The sequence below is a fragment of the Durio zibethinus genome, chromosome 2 (genome assembly GCF_047325235.1).
Source record: "Durio zibethinus cultivar Kanyao isolate XHJ-2024 chromosome 2, ASM4732523v1, whole genome shotgun sequence".
NCBI classification, from domain to species: domain Eukaryota; kingdom Viridiplantae; phylum Streptophyta; class Magnoliopsida; order Malvales; family Malvaceae; genus Durio; species Durio zibethinus.
This window is the reverse complement of record NC_143163.1, coordinates 32829757-32847181: the sequence shown is the minus strand read 5'-3', so window position 1 is coordinate 32847181 and position 17425 is coordinate 32829757. Positions and strand designations below refer to the sequence as shown.

General features: G+C 27.2%; 1 protein-coding gene across 1 annotated transcript; it reads right to left on the bottom strand.

Annotated features, from left to right (window-relative positions):
* Positions 1–15841: 15841 nt before the first annotated feature.
* Positions 15842–17064, bottom strand: LOC111317430 (uncharacterized). Its single transcript, XM_022919857.2, has one exon. It carries the CDS (start codon positions 16607–16609, stop codon positions 16112–16114), a length of 498 nt encoding a protein of 165 aa, XP_022775592.1. The 5' UTR covers positions 16610–17064; the 3' UTR covers positions 15842–16111.
* Between the last annotated feature and the right edge of the window lie 361 nt (positions 17065–17425).

Sequence of the window (17425 nt, the reverse complement as noted above, 5' to 3'; positions counted from 1 at the left end):
AGGTTCTTATAAGGACACGTACTAAAAAGTTCGGGATTGGGAGCTGTCACTTGCGACATGGAGGAAGGGGAGGGCACGAGAGTGGGGTCGTGAACGGTGACGACTTATGATATTTAAATTGGTGGTCTTCAATTGCCCCTTGTTTTTGGACGGAATTTCGAGATTTACCCTTTTTATTTTGATATTTCTCAGATCCTTTTCAAGATCAAAGTAAACTTAAGAACAGTTGCAACACCGTTATTTAATCATCTAATTTAAGCTAAGGTGCTATGCTTCGGCCATAAAAAAAATCTATGGGGCTATGCTGGTAACGGATCCGTTATGGATTAATTAATCATTATTTTTTTAAAATTTCATTTAATAACCTTTTTTTGCAAAATTTAAAAAATAATATATTAATTAAAATTTTTAAATATCATTTTAATTATCATTAACATTTTAGTCTTCAAATTTTAATCTAATATCTAAAAAAACTTTAAAAAAACACATAAAATGAGAGTTCAAATTGCACCATCCCCATTCTTTATCTTCTATTCAATAGGTAAAAAAATCAATACAAATTTTCTCAAGTAACTTGTAACAGTTTTATAAAAATTTTGTAAGAAATGAAAACAAAATAATACCTAACTTTAACAAATTCATTCAATTATAACTTTTTATGCATAAAATAAAAAAAAAAGAGTTAATTTTTAATGAATCAAAACCAATAATTAATACTTTTTATAAAATATTGAAACATAAAAAAGATTAAATTAAAATAAACTTTTAAATAAATAGAAAGCACAATCGTAATTGTTATTTATGTATGAAGAATTTAAATAAATACATTAAATAAATATAAGAATCATTTAAATTTGATTCATTTGAAAATTTATAACTCAAAATATTAAATTTAAATGGTAGTAAATAGTAAATACGTTTACAATAAATTAAATTCATAAATATCATAAATTTATTAATAATTAAAATATCTTAACATATTTTTATTAAAATAATATATTTATAATTTTTTACTAAAATGTGATTTACCTAATTATTTATTACTAATATTATAATAAATACTAACATTTTTCATAAGGGCAAATCTTGACGATATCCAAAGAAGATTTATCCATTTACGTGAGGATCTTGAATTAGGTGAAATTCTAATCATTACTTGAAGACGAAGGATTGAGCCGATAAGATTATTAGCATTGATTGAGCGAAAAGATCCGCGCATGGAAGCAGGAAAAAGAAGGGGCCAAACCTCGCAAACACGCAAACGGAAGATCCATCAACCTGTCGGGGAGCATCATTATTTTAATATTAAAAGCTATTTTAAGTAACAATTCTAATTTCTTTTGGTCTATCATGTTCATCATTAATTTAGAGACCATTATGATACTTTATTAATGTCATAAATAAAAAATATATACCAAGTTGATGACAAATTTAAAATTTAGTATATGTTAATTTTTTTATTTTTGAATTATAATTTTTTAATAAAAGATACATATATAATGAAATATATAAGATTCATTTGTATTTTAAGATAGAGATGAGAGGTTGGTCCCAATCCCAAATTTCAAATAGTCTTGTTTTAATCGTGGATTTAGTTTTTTTTTAATGTTTATTTAAAATATATATAGAAATTTTTGATAGATTTATTAGTTTTATTAAATAAAAAATATATTTAAAAATTTTTTGAAGGTATCTAAACTAGATTTTTTTTAATTCTTTAAATGTTCATTGACACCCTACCCAACAATATGAATCCGCTGTAGTTTAATATTTTCTCACTTACTGGTTTCATGTTTTTATTCTCGTTTGGACTGGCAAGGAATTAATTTCTAACGCCCCATTAACATAATTCCAAAAGAGAAAAATAAATATCATCCCACTTTGAGGAGTACAACCAATTTGCGAGAACCATATGTGTGAAGATGACGAAAGGGATCGATTTTGAAAATACATACATTATAAACAAAAAAAAAAAAAGGATGAAATTAACGATGGATACTTAAAGGCTCACGTGAAATGATTGAACAAAATTTTGGAGATACCAGAAGACAAGTACTCCAACCAAGCAAGCAATTCCTCATCTCTTTTTCAGCCTGTGTTTTTCTTTTGCGATAAGCTTCCAGCTTCCTTTGTCTTTTTTACGATAAAACAGGGAACACGTAAACACGAAGCTTTTTTTTTTTTTTCTTTTTGAGTTGATTTTAGTTTTAGAATATTGGAATTAAGGCCTTCTAACTCGAGAAAAAAACTTCACAAATGAAAGCATTTCGTTTTATAATTATTATAATATAATTAATTAATTACAATATAAAATTATATGAGAATTATATAAAATTACAATATAATAATGGATTCTTATATAATATTTTATTATAATTAAATAATATAATATTATAATAAAAAAAAATTATAATTGATACGTTCCCCGGAAGGAACAATTTGCTTTGCCAGAAACTAATCATATATATTATTCTAATTCATCCCTATAAATTTAAGAAAATTATTTTTTTTTATCTTTTTTCCTCTTTTGACAAGATCTTTAGACCACAACTGAAAAGAAGCCGTTTTCTTTTGCTATCTCACAAGTGAATGATACATACATAGATAGCCTCCCATTCCAACTTAATTTCTTTTTTGCCAAAAAAAAAAAAAAAACTGAATTACATAGTTTGAAAAATATGAAGGGGGTACAAAAAGAATTAGTGCCAAAAAATAGCAAATTTAAGCTCTGAATTCTCTGTTGAGCTTATTAGAGTTATAAAAACATTAAAAAAACTTATTATTGCATATTTTATGTTATCACAAAAATAAAATTAATAAAGTGTATATTAGTCAAAATTTGCATTAACATATGCAAATTATATCAAATTAATATAAAGTTTATTATTTTTAATGTTAATATAAAATTTAAAGTTATGAAGATAAAGAAATTCATTGTAAACTTTAATTCTTTTTTATTTATCAAATGAATTCATTTACTAATTTTTAAGGTTAATAAAAAATTAAAACTCTGAAAATGAAGCAATTCAATTTAAAGTTTAACTATTTTTTATTTGTTACCAAATTAATCCATTTAACAAAAAAATTTTAATGAAATTAACATTCTTATAAATTGGATGAATCTTATTAATAATAGAAAATAATTACGAAGGAAATTTCGAAATATAGTGTGTGCTTGTGATCTATAATAAATTACTTTCTTTTCAAATGCTTAATATCCTAATATAATATATATTTATATAACTTGTTCCATAACTGAATAGTGTGTGTGTATAAGATAATTAACTTCTTTTCAGAGTTTAATAGTCTACCATAAAATATAGCTTGCTTTATAGTAAATTAACTTTTATTTATTTGATAAATCTTAGTATATAACACAAAATAGTATTAAAATGGCCTTCCACCTCTTGATCTAATGGTTAAGGAAGCATTATGAGATTATAAAAATTTTAGTTTCGAATTAAGATCTCTTTCTCTTATTTTATTATAAGGGCTATACCGATCTTGAATCAATATATATATATATATATATATATAAAATTAAAATGACAATTTAAAAATATAATTAACAATCACGCCAATTTTCATCCATTCAAAAGATTTTTATATCCGTACTTTTATATGTATTATAGATATAGATTAGCAAATAAATCCATTTAATGAAAGTCTTTTAATGAAATTAAACTTTTTAATTATAAATTGATAAATATTAATAATAAAAATTATTTATAATGATAAATTAAAAATATACTGAATTATTTTTGTCAATTTAAAAGTTTCTCATTTCTATACTTATATATATAAAAGTTAGTTGTTAATGTAAGTTCTAAAAGTTAGAAATCATAAAAGATTATATTATGACATATTTAAGTTTGACTAATAAAGAAATAGAAGGAAAATATGAAATTCGATTGTTCTAGCCGACTAATAGTGTAAGGATAGAAATAAGAAACATGTGAGTCAAAAAAGAAGATATTTAAAGGGTTTTTTGGGGCCTAATTTCTCATATTTACTTGTTCTTTGTCCGATTGTTTGTGTTGCGCCTGAAGCAATAATTACAATAATACAGAAGCAATAGACAACAATCAATAATAAAAAATATAGGAAAAATAAAGCACACCAAGATTTTCGTGAAAAACCTTCCAGTGTAGAGGAAAAAAATCACGGATCACCAAAAAAATCTTTACTATCAAATAATAGGTATACAAAGTTCTTCTCTAGGAAAATTAGAGCTAATTAACAACTAGAGAAACAATTGGAGAAATCTAATCAAATAAGTGACTCAACAAATACACCATGGATTTATTCCTAGAGAGCTTCAAATTCAATCTTCACCGTTTAGAATGTAGAACTCTGAATCATATACCTCTTGACAAGGTTCCAACTCAATCGAACCACGGATCAACTTCCGTTCAACTAACTCTTTTTTTTTTCTCTCTACTTTTTTTAGCTTTTTTTCTTTCTCTACTTGGTTTTCGACACCCCTTTAAAACAACCTCCTTTTTTATTAAGTAGCTAGGGCTCTGTGTAAAATGAAAGATCAAGGCACATGGCCTTTACTTGGTCTAAAACCACTTACATGGGGTTGGACCCCATTTTTCTAACAATCTCCCCCTCCAAGCCTATTAGGAGGAGATTCATCATCATAGCAGTTTCATTTGGAACTTACCTTAGCCAGAGAACTCATTCTAATCAAGTTACTGCAAAGCTCAAGCTTTTTCCTAGAAAGTATCTTAGTCAACATATCTGTTACATTCTTATCAGTATAGACTTTTTTCAACAATATCTGTTGTTCTTCAATCACTGACTGTAACCAATGATATCTAACATTAATGTGCTTTGTTCTAGCATGATACATGATATTCTTACTTAAATCTAAAGCACTCTGACTATCATAAAATACCACATACTCTTTTTTATTCAATCCCAATTCAAGAAGAAAACGTTTCATCCAAAGTATTTTTTTACATGCTTCGATTGCTGTAATATACTCAGCCTCTGTAGTTGACAAAACAATACATTTTTGTAACTTAGATTGCCAAGATACAGCTCCTTCTATAAAAGTGAACAAATACCCTAAAGTAAATTTTCTACCATCAAAATTGCCTGTCATGTCAGCATCAGTAAACCTTTTTAGAACTGGTTGTGAAACTTCATAAGTCAAGCACATTTTTTAGGTACCTCTCAAATATCTAAAAATCTATTTCACTGTTTTCCAGTGAATCTTTTCCAGATTAGAAAGAAATTTGCTCACTACACCAACTGTATAAGCAATGTCAGGCTTTGTACAAACTATAAGATACATTAAAGAACCGACTGCAGAAGAATAAGGAATACTAGACATAGCTAGTTGCTCTTCTTTAGACACTAGACAAGATTTTTTACTTAGATGAAAATGATTGGCATGTGGACTGCTAACTGATTTAACATGTTGCATGTTGAATCTACCAAGCACTCGTTCAACATATTTTTCCTATGACAACCATAACTTTTCAGCTCTTTTATCCCGAATAATGTCCATTGCAAGAATCTGTTTTGTCGAACTTAAATCTTTTATATCAAAAGATTGAGACAATTATTCTTTCAACTTACAAACTATACTAGCATCTTGTCCCACAATCAACATATCATTAACATATAATAATAGAATAATGAAGTTAACATTAGAGAATTGTTTAACATGCACACAAGAATCTGCTATTGTTTTTTTATAGCTATAACTTACCATAAAAGAATCAAACTTCTTGTACCATTGTCGTGAAGCTTGTTTCAAGCCATACAAGCTTTTCTTCAATTTACAAACTAAGTGCTATTTCCCTTTCACTTTAAAACCCTTAAGCTAATTCATATAAATATTTTTCTACAAATCACCATACAAAAATATAGTTTTAACATCAAGTTACTCAAGCTCAAGATTCAAACTAGCTACTAATCCCAGTATCACTCGAATAGAACTCATCTTTATAACTGGAGCAAAGATCTCATCAAAATTGATGCCTAATTTTTGAAAAAAACTTTTTACTATTAATCGAGCTTTGTACCTCACTAGTTTGTCACCATCTTTTTTCAACTTGAACACTTATTTATTCTTTAATGGCCTCTTATCTTTTGAAAGTTTAACAAGATCATAAGTACCATTCTTTTGCAATGACTTCATCTCTTCTTTCATTACTTTTAATCAATGCTCTCTATCCTTAGTAGCTTGTACATCTTGAAAGCTTTCTGAATCCCCTTCACTGGTAACTAAAATAAAATCTGAACTTGGATACCTAGTAGATAGCCTACGCTCTCTAGTAGATCTCTTAGACTGAGACTCTATATCACTTGATGCCGAAAGTAGCTCTCATTGCTCAACACTTTCAGATAAAGAAGATTGCTCTTCCTGTTTAAAACTAATTGCATCTGGCTCATCACCAACTGTGGCTGGCTCATTCATATCCTCAAGTTTTGTTTCTTGCTTATTTTCACCATCTGTGGCTCTTTCCTATGGAATCTTTATCGGTGTCGAAACATCACACTCAACAGTAACCCATGTAATCTTCTCATTTTTCTCAAGGTCTGTTATGATTTTTTTTCATGAAAGACCATATCTCTGCTTCTGACTCTCTTTCTCTTTACTGGATCCCATACTTTGTAGCTAAATTTTTTATTACCATATCTTACAAACACACACTGTACGACTTTACTGTCAAGCTTTGATCTTTGTTCTTTCGGCACATGCATGAATGCTTTACATCTAAAAACTTTCAAATGAGAGTATGAAGTATATTTTCCTGTCCACACTTTTTTTATAATGTCAAAGCCCAAAAGAACTGATGGTGATCTGTTAAGTAAATGATAAGCTGTGTTAACTGCTTCACCCCAAAATAATTTTGGTAATTTTGTCATCCTCAACATACATCTAACTTTTCTCATAATGGTGTGGTTTATTCTTTCAGCTATACCATTATGCTGCGGTGTTCCAGGTTCTATCATCTCATGCTTGATTTCATGCTTTGAATAATACTTTTCAAAGCCTTTAGATGTGTATTCTCCATCATTATCAATTTGAATACACTTTAAGGGTAACTTTGTCATCCTTTCAATGATGACATAAAATTTTTGAAAATACTGCAGTAATTAACTTTTGTATTTCAACATATACACCCAAGTCTTACATGAAGCATCATCAATAAAAGTAACAAAATATCTGTTACCACCTAATGGCTCAACCTCAATGAGACCACAAATGTCAGAATAAATTAATTTCAATCTATTTTCTTTTCTTTGAGAACTTTTATGAAAAGAAACTCTATGATGCCTACCAAACAAACAATAATCACATGAATCGAGAGATATAACTTTGGTCAAGAGAATAAGATACTATCTTACTAAAACTTGTAACCCTTTTTCATTCATGTATGTCAGCATCCTGTGTCACAAGTTTGCTGAAGCATCATCTTTAATGGTATTTACATGGTTACTGTTCAATTCCATTCATCTCTTATACATTGTGCAGCATAATTTTCTCTTTGTAACATCATAGATCCTTTGAGAAGCTGTCACTATCCATTCTTTGGTCGACTTTTATATCCCTCTTTATCAAGGACATTAATAGCAAGTAAGTTCATTCTTATATCTAAAATATATTTGACATCCCTCAAAGTCAGCATGCAGCTTGTACTAGTTTATACAACAGTATCATCAATCCCAACAATCTGTAACACACACTTGTTTTCCATTTTGGTATAACCAAAGTCTCTTACTTTGTAAGTTGTAAACAACTCTATCTTAGGAACACAATGACATGTCACTCCTGTATCAACTATCCACTTAATGTCAGGATCACTAACATGATTACAATTACTATGTGTACAAATCAAAGTAACTGAATCACTATCTAAATTCACTGCTATAACGTTGCCATCATCTAAACTCTTGCCTTTCTCATCTTTTCGCTCTTGCTTCAAAATTTTACAGTTTTATTTTATATGACCTGTCTTACCACAATATAAACACTTCACTTTACCTCTAGACTTGGATCTATGTTTAGACTTACCATGGCCTTTTGAGTCCTGACCTCTGTCGATGTTTCTATCCCTATTCTTTGTGATCAGAGCTTGATTTTCATGGTCTACATCTTTTCACTTTGCCTCTTCATTAAGTATACTATCTTTTACCATCTTCAATGTCACCTTATAATCAGGAACTGAATTAAGAACAGTCACAACTAGAGTATTCTAGCTATTTGACAATGAATCCAAAAGAAATAACGCATTCATTTCATCATCTATCTTAAGCTCTATAGTAGTCATCCGATTAAATATTTCTTGAAAATCACTCAAGTACTCTGTAACAGATCGTCCATCCATGTACTATAAAGTTACAAACTTTTTAACAAGCATAACTTTATTCATACATATTTTTCTCTCATACAATGCTGTCAATTTTTTTCAAATAATGTGAGCATCTGACTCTTGCGCTACATGATAGAACACGCTGATATCAACCTATTTTTTTATTGTAACCAGCGTCTTTCTACCTAGCTTCTTTCAGCTTTCACTTTCATATCTGTTAATTTAGCTGAATCACCCAATACTGGCTCATACAAATCTTTGCAGTATAGATGATCCTCCATCATAGGCTTTCAAATTGAATAATTCGATGTTGTCAATTTTATCATGAAACTTGTATCATCCTCCATGATCTCAAACAGAATTTACTTCTATCCTGAGTTGCTTCTGTATCGATGTCTCAAAATAACCATTGCTCTGATACCACTTGTTACGCCTGAAGCAATAATCACAATAATACAGAAGCAATAGACAACAATCAATAATAAAAAACGTAAGAAAATAAAGCACACCAAGATTTATGTGGAAAACCCTCCAATGTAGAGGAAAAAAATTATGGACCACCAAAAAAATCTTCACTATCAAATAATAGGTATACAAAATTCTTCTCTAGCTAAAACTAGAGCTAATCAACAACTAGAGAAATAATTGAAGAAATCTCATCAAATAAGTGACTCAACAAATACACCCTGAATTTGTTCTTAGAGAGTTTCAAATCCGATCTTCACCGCTCAGAATGTAGAACTTTGAATCATAAATCTCCTGACAAGGTTCCAACTCAATCGGACCACGGATTGACTTTCGTTCAACTAACTCTCCCTTCTCTTTTTTCTCTATGCTTTTTTTGGCTTTTCTTCTTTCTTTACTTGGTTTTCAACACCCCCTTAAAACAACCCCACCTCTTTTTTATTAAGTAGCTAGAGCTTTGTGTAAAATGAAAGATCAAGGCGTATAACCATTACTTGGTCCAAAATCACTTACATGGGACTGGACCCCATTTTCCTAACAGTTTGTAATACACTCTAGCTAAGGCCACCAGGGAATATCCACAACATTAATTAAAGATCAATCTAAAATAAGCTAATTATATAGTGTATTTTTTTATTACTAAGCAATTTTTATTTTATTCTATAATATAACTGTTTCAATTCTGCAAATAAATATATATACAGAGGATTATTGTTTTACACATAATGAGATTTTAAATTCTATAAGTTATAAATTAGACTATTAATTGTGATGTGTTCTTTTATTTTATTTTATAGTCAAAGAAACACATATGTGTTCGTTTATATATCATGTAATTATTTTAAATATATTACAATACAATACAATAGATGATAATTTTTTAATTTTATTAGAGAAATTTAAAAATTCCAACAGTTGCATAAGATAATTATATATATATATATATTATTCACGAAAGCATGCTTAATTTTCGATCATGTACTTTTCCTGTTTAATTAATTTGGTAACTCGGTATTTGAAAGCAGAGACCTAAATGGCAATAATAAAGCGACAGCATTTTAACTATAATTTTTTTATTATAATATTATAATTATCTATTCTCAAAAAAATAATACTATAATTTAATTATAATAAAAAAATTATGTGAAAATCCTTCATCTATAAAAATAAACTCCACGTAACTTAAAACGAGTAAAGCTAGGATATTGTTTAATTAATAAAAATTTGTTTAATTTTAAGATATTAAAATATTAATATAAAATAATTTTTAATATTTTAATATTTTTAAATAGTGTTGGACTTATTTGGTTTCAATTTGGTTGAGTCTTGGACAAAGAATTAAAGGAGTCAATTGGATCTAATCTTATCTGACTCAAACTGTGAATATTTTTAATTTTCATGAGTGTTGTAACTTGACAAAATTTATATCTATTTGTCATAACATATAAATTTATAAATTTATAGTTAGATTTAACAAAAAGAGTTGTCCTTAATCTTTTTATTAATGTGTAATTGGTCATATAATAAATCTATCTTTTTAAAGAGTTTTTAAACTTAACTAAGGGTTTCTAAAAAATAGATTTTGATCTACTAATTAAAACAAAGTTTGAAAGTTCGGTTACATATAAAAAATGTTATAACACTTTCACATGCTCATTCAAAGGACAATATCTTTTTATTTTAAATTATCATAAGGTTTTGATTATAATGGTAATAAATTTAATATTAAAAACAATTCTTACGATTCCTCCATCAATCTAGTAAAATTCTTAAAAATACTTTATCACCTCAAGAGTATTTAAAAATATCATTTATTTTCTTAAAGAGGCTTCGTCATCGAAAAGCTTAATCAATTTTGTTTTTTATTAAATTTTTGTTTTATTGAAAATATATATAATTCTTCAACTATTTGGGTGAAAATTAGAAACATTTTCTCACCTAAAAATAACTTAGATAATCATCCATTTGTGATTATTAAAAATTTTATCCTCAAAATTTATTTTTTTTATTTTTATTTCTATTTCTAAATTTTCTATCATTTGAGTTAAATTCAAAATCTAAATTCTTGTTAGTTTCTTAATCCTTAGAAAGAAAATAATATGATAATTATTTTTTGAAATCTTATTTAAATTTTCCCACCATTTAGTTTGAGTTTAAAGAAATTTCTCACCTAGAAATTTCTTAAGAAATTTAACATTTGAAATTTCTAAAATTCTTATCTTTAGATAATTGTTAAATATTTTTTCCCACATTTTTAAGTTATATTTTTTATAATTTTATTATTTTTAACTATTATTTGGACAAGAATACAATTATTTTTATTGAAATTTCATCTAAATTATTCTACTATTTGGGTAAAATTTAGAGAAATTCTTCACGTAAAGATTTCTTAAAAAATTTACTATTTAAAATTTCTAAGAATTTCATCATTAGATAATTAGTAGTTTAATTCCAAAATTTTATTAAATTTATGTTTTATTTAAAAAAATTAAAAATAAAATATTTATTATTATTATTATTATTATTGAAACTTTATCTAAATTCTCCTTCATTTGGCATAAATTTAAAAAAATTTCTCACCTAGGAATTTTATAGAAATTAACCTTTTGCAATTTCTAAAAATTCTATAATTGGATAATTATTATTTATTTTCAAAAAAAATATTAATTTTTTATTTTTTTCTATTTTTTAAATTTTCTTCTCTAATTTTTCTTAAAATTTAATTATGCAAAAATACTTTAAAAATAAATAAACAAAATAAATAAGTACATTAAAAAAAAAAAACCAAAACAAGAACCAACTTGGTTGGTGCGTGTGGCTGGATTGCAGGCACAAAACTGGCTGAAAAAGGTTGGGAAGTGGCTCAATTCAACTTAAGTATGGGTTACTAAATTCTAGGATTGACCACCAAAATTTGAGTAATTACGCCAGAATTTTAAGCTCAATTGCTTTCAAACTCTTGCTCTCATTTTTCCCCTATTTTTCTTTCCAATTGCTTTATGATTGTTGGCTTTTTGTTCTATAATTTAAAGGTCAATTTATAAGATACAATAAGAAGAATTTTAGATTGATTCCAATTCCAAAAATTAGGATTATCATAAGAAAATTGAATTTATCTTTGAAAAGTTTAACTTCAAATTTAATCATGATAAAACTACATTATCACCAGCCACTCCTTTTTAATTTATGGCCATTCATTTTTTTTTTTAATTATCTATTTTTTTAAAATATCCAAATACATTTTAAAAAATTAGATAAATATAAAGAGATACAATTAAAGATAAACAACAAATAAATAAGATAAAATAAGTAATAAAATAAAATAAAAATGATAAATAAAATAATATATGGATAAATAAAGTAAAATTATAATTTTGACAATTAAGCTTGGATCAAATCTGAACCCAATTGATTTAGGTCTTTGGCCCTGAAATTAAATCGGGTTCAATTGATTTAGATCTTGGACTACATTGGGTGTTTATACTATTCTATAATATTATTAATAAAAGGACTAATTTAATTTTGGTACTATTGAGTCAAGTGACACCAAATGGTACTATTTGAAAAAATCAACAAATAATTTTTAATAAAATTTTATTTTTGAAATGAAAAAATTGGAAATAAAAAAATGAAAAACTCAACTTTTTTTATTTTTTGAATATTTTTAAAAATTTTAAGGAATTAATTAAAAATTTAAGAAAAAAATTAAAATGAAATTTTTATTTTTTTAATTTATGAAAAAATTTTAATTTCTTTCTTGATCTTCTTTTCTTTTCTTTTTTTTCATTTTTCTAATTTTTAATTTTATCTACTTTTTATTTTTTCATAATTAAAAATTTTAAAACAAAAATTTTTAAATGTAATAAAAGATAGAGAGCTCGTATCCATTTTGTACAAAAGGATGAGGGTATATTTAAATATTAAGCCAATAATATTGCTAATGCTGGCACTCAACCTACGTACCTGTCAGGTGCCACATCTGGGATCAAGAGTGGATTCACTGTTTATCAAAGAGTGTTCATAAACATCGTCAAATATTGAAAACTATGAAAAATTGAAAGAAAATTTTCTCTGAACACTTTAAAAATTTTTCCTGGATACTTCTTAATATTTTCTTTAGACACCTTCAAAGATTAAAATTAAAAAATTTGAAGTAAACACACTCTTTTCACTAATAAAATCGATAAATTCATCATATATATATATATATTATAAGTCGACACTTAAAAAAAAATTTGGATCTATCAAAAGATATGTGGAGGTAAAATTTGATGAAGCTCTAAGGGTCCAAGATGAATTAGGTGGAGTTGGTATTGCAAATATTGTGATAAGAGCAAAAGGATGGTGTTGTTGCTCAAGGTAGTGTCGGGTGTATTGGAGCCAATCATGATAGAAGCGAATCAAAGGCAGTTGAATTTGCAAGGGACATGGGATTTGATAACATTATCGATCCTTGAAGGGGATGCTTTGGAGACTTATATTAATCATCTGAAGGTTGCAGCTCAAGATCTTTCGGTGATAGGCAATCTAATCTCATATATGACGGATGTTAAGAGGATAAAGGAGAGGCTTTCGAGGCTACATGCAAGCTAGCACATATTAGAACGCAAATGAGGCATTAAGTGGTTGAGAAGAATTATTTTGGACTGAGTAATCACTGGTAGATCCATAAAAATTTTAAAAATAAAAAAAATTGAGGATAATTTTTGTTCGGATACCTTTAAAAATTTTTTTCTGTATATTCTTTTATTGATAAAATTAATAAACTTATTAGTATTTTTTTTATATATTATAATGGAATACCCAAAAAAAAAAAAAATCTTAAATCCGTCATTATGAATAATATTCTGATTTTGTCAATGACAAAGGATGTAGCTGCAATTGATTGTCCTATTTCCTAATCAATGAAAATTTGTTTTATTTTAAATAAAAAACTTTGATTTGTAAATTTCTTTCTTTTTTTGACTTTTTAATAATAAATCATTTTAAGTAACACCAAATCAGAGAATTAACAAAAAAAAATCTAATAACAGCAAAAATAAAACTAAGGATATCTATTATTTTATTATTTTTTATAAATACACTTTTTTAAAAAATATCCATTTCTTTATAAAAACTTTTATATTTTAATCAAGAAACTTTTTTTTCTCTCTTTAAAAACATATACATTGTTTTTTTTTTTTTTAATTTTTATCAAAAACACCAAAACAGGTAAATATTAGTATCAATAAATGTGGCTGATTTGTATAAGAGAGAAAAAGTTGTCGATGGGGACTATTTACACCCGCACTCCCATTATTATTAACATTCATTCCTTCTTTTTTTTTTTTTAATCTCAAACCAAAATAGTAATTTACAAAAAAAATTTAAACATCCCCGTCCCTTCTTTTCTTCTTCATCAAAAACCCTAAATCCTTTAAGGATTAAGCTCCAAATTAAGCTCTAATCACCTATTTGATGTTAGATAACTTAAAATTATAGGTAAATTATTTATTTTTTTTGATTTTTTGATTTGATTTTGTATTTAATTTTAAAATATTTAAGATTTTAAGTTTAAGAGTACAATTTAAGGTAACAATTTGAGTATTCTGAAAATAAATTTTAGGAAATTGTTGAAAATTTTTGAAAATGAATGTCTAAAAACTTTTTCAATGTACTGAAAATTTATTTTCGAAATCTCTTGTCGGATATCTATTTTTGGAAACTTTTGAGAATTTTTGAAAGTATATTTATGAAATTTCTCATGGTTTTCAAACATTCATTTCCAAAATCTTTTAAAAACTTCAAAAAAGGGATTTTTGATACACAATAATTTTTTACTACTAAAAGAGATCAAATAACTTTCCAATTCATAAGAATTAATCTTATTATGTCATTAGTAAATTAACAAATTTACCAATAGAGACTTCTAATCTTTCGGCCAGTAAATGCTGTCCATTCAATAATATTTGTAATATTTTATAATTCTGACAGATGTGCATCCGAGAGAAATTGTTAAGTGTGAAGAGGTGCTTGTGCAAATTGGCTATTGCACCATTTGCGACGGAGTGTGATTGCCTTATCGCATATTGTGTAATAGCAACTTGCATGAACACTCTTTGTAATTAACGAATTTTTTTAAATGCACATTTGTTAGAATTAATAGAAGATTTCAAATTTTATTAACTGAACAGTATTTAGTCAAAAGATTAAAGATTTTTACTATTGAATTTAAATATTGTATATGTTAAAAATATTATTACAGATTCATTTGAAGATCGCAATAAGAGACATTCGATATTTTCATGACAAACATTGATCAAAAGATTGTAATAAAAAAATTGAAGTAAAAAATTATTCGTGAAAATATATTTTTGAATAATTGCAATGCTTTCTAAAAATAAATTTTTAGTAAAGTTCAGAAATTTTCGAAAACAAATTTTTAGTAGATCGAAGAAGTTTCCAAAAATTTATTTATTTTAACTTAATGAGAAGAGATGTAAAGAACAAAAAAATGATTAATTATTTAGCATTTAAGTAATTTTTTTATTAATTAATTTTTTGGAGTGTATTGAGAGTTTTTTAAGGTGCAAATAGTCGAACTCAAAGTTATATAAAAATAGAGCCGCTGACTCAAAATTCATAATCGAAGTAGGCAAGTAGTTCATGTATTTGGAATTAACTGGGCTTTTGCAAATAACCGTTTCCTTTGAGCCCCTTACGTTGCTATGAAAAGATACCTTGTTCTGTACTGGCCCCCCAAAAAAAAAGACACCTTGATCTGCACCGGCACCGCCATTGTCTATAAGCCTAAAAAGCAGAGGTTAAAGAGTGGCACACGTGAACAAGGACAAAAAGGTACTTATTCATTTTTCATGTTGTTTTCTATATGATTAAAAAAACTTTAAATTCGTATTAAATTTTGAGCTATTATCAGCAAAGAAATTAGAAGTAGATTTAATTTTAAACACAATAATGATAATAAAAAATACAATAACGATACAATTTTAAATTGTAATAAAAATTATATATAAATTTAATAAAAATAAAAATTTTTTATATTTATCATGACAATAACAATACGAATTGTTACACCATAATGTATTTTACATAAAATTAATAGGAAAAAATATATATAAATACAAGAATTATCGTCTCTAATTAGAGAAGCTAATGATATTCAACACCGAAGGTACAAGAAACATGGCAAAAAGAGACCTCGCTAACAATATCAGCTTTCTTCTTCCTAACGCGACTAACGAAAAAAAAAAATGCTGCAGAGAAATTAACTCAATATTCTCAGGCATTTTTTGTTGTTGAAAAATTTCGCTTTAAAACTTGATTTGACTTCCCAATGCCAAGCAGTTGCTAGCCATGTGACTGGACTTTTTATTAGTAGCAGCAAGAGGAGATCTTTGACCGGCTTCCGCAAAAGCATCATCGCATGTCTCGTAATCAGCAACCACTGCGCTGAGGTTGCTCATGAGGCTCCCAGGATCCTTATGGTTGATGTTGTCCAGGGATTTCTTTAGGTTGTCGATGGCATCGTCGTAACTGGTAAGGCAGTTATCAAGTTTAGGACTTTTGCCTAGCTTGGCAGCCAAGGCCTTCGCCCCCATTGTTTGATCGATCAACGCCTTAACAGCAAGTTCAGTAGCAAGTTTTGGATCACTCACTGACCCCTTTACAGCTCTCTTGCAAAGCGGTGGGTAGTCTGTCTTGCGACACAAGTCACCATCAAGGATGCGAGCTGCGGTCTGACCAGCAAGGAGGAAAGTGGCCGTGGCAAGAAAGACCAATGAGAAAGGACTGAGATGCTTGATAGCCATGAATCTGATCCTTAGAAACGTTTTAAACTTCTTTTTCTTTTTTAATTTTTATTTGGGGTTCTTCCTCTTTGGTTTTTTCACCAGGTTTGATGTCAGGAACTTCTGTGAACGGTAGAAGAAAGAAACACGCCTAGATATTTCTGGTGTTTCTTTGTTGTTTGATTATTTTTTATGTTCCTAAAGCAAATGCTTCGCTGACAACTGCCACAGCTATTTTTATAGCCACGGATACTCTGGTTACCCTTGATTATAGCCGAAGCTTCTTTGTAGATTGGTATTGTGCGATTGACCAGGGCGTTCTGATTGCCCAGGGCCGAAATGCTCGCAAAGGTCATGACTTGGTGTCATGAAAGTGCGTTAAAAATGAATAATAAAGTTTTTGATACAAATTCATTTGTATCACATATATGAAAAAGGCTGCTGGGAATGTTTTTTATGGCAGCTGTGCTTGATAATTGATTGTGTGCGTCTATATATATATATATATATATATATATATATTACAAAATATATTTTTACATGATAAAATTTATTTATGTGAAAGCTTAGGTTAAGGTTAATGGCCTTTTTATTTAGCATATAAGAAAAATTTGAAAATTTATATTTAAGATTATATGTAGGATAATTTTTAATTTTATATTATTTATCAAATAAATATATTTAAAAAATTATTAATTATTTAAATCTTTCAAAACTTAAGTGAAAGATAAAATTATATAAAAGGTTCGAAATGTGATATTTTAAACTTATTAAAATATAGTTTAAAGTAAATTAGAAAATTAATAAAAAATATATTATTTTTCAAAATTATTATTC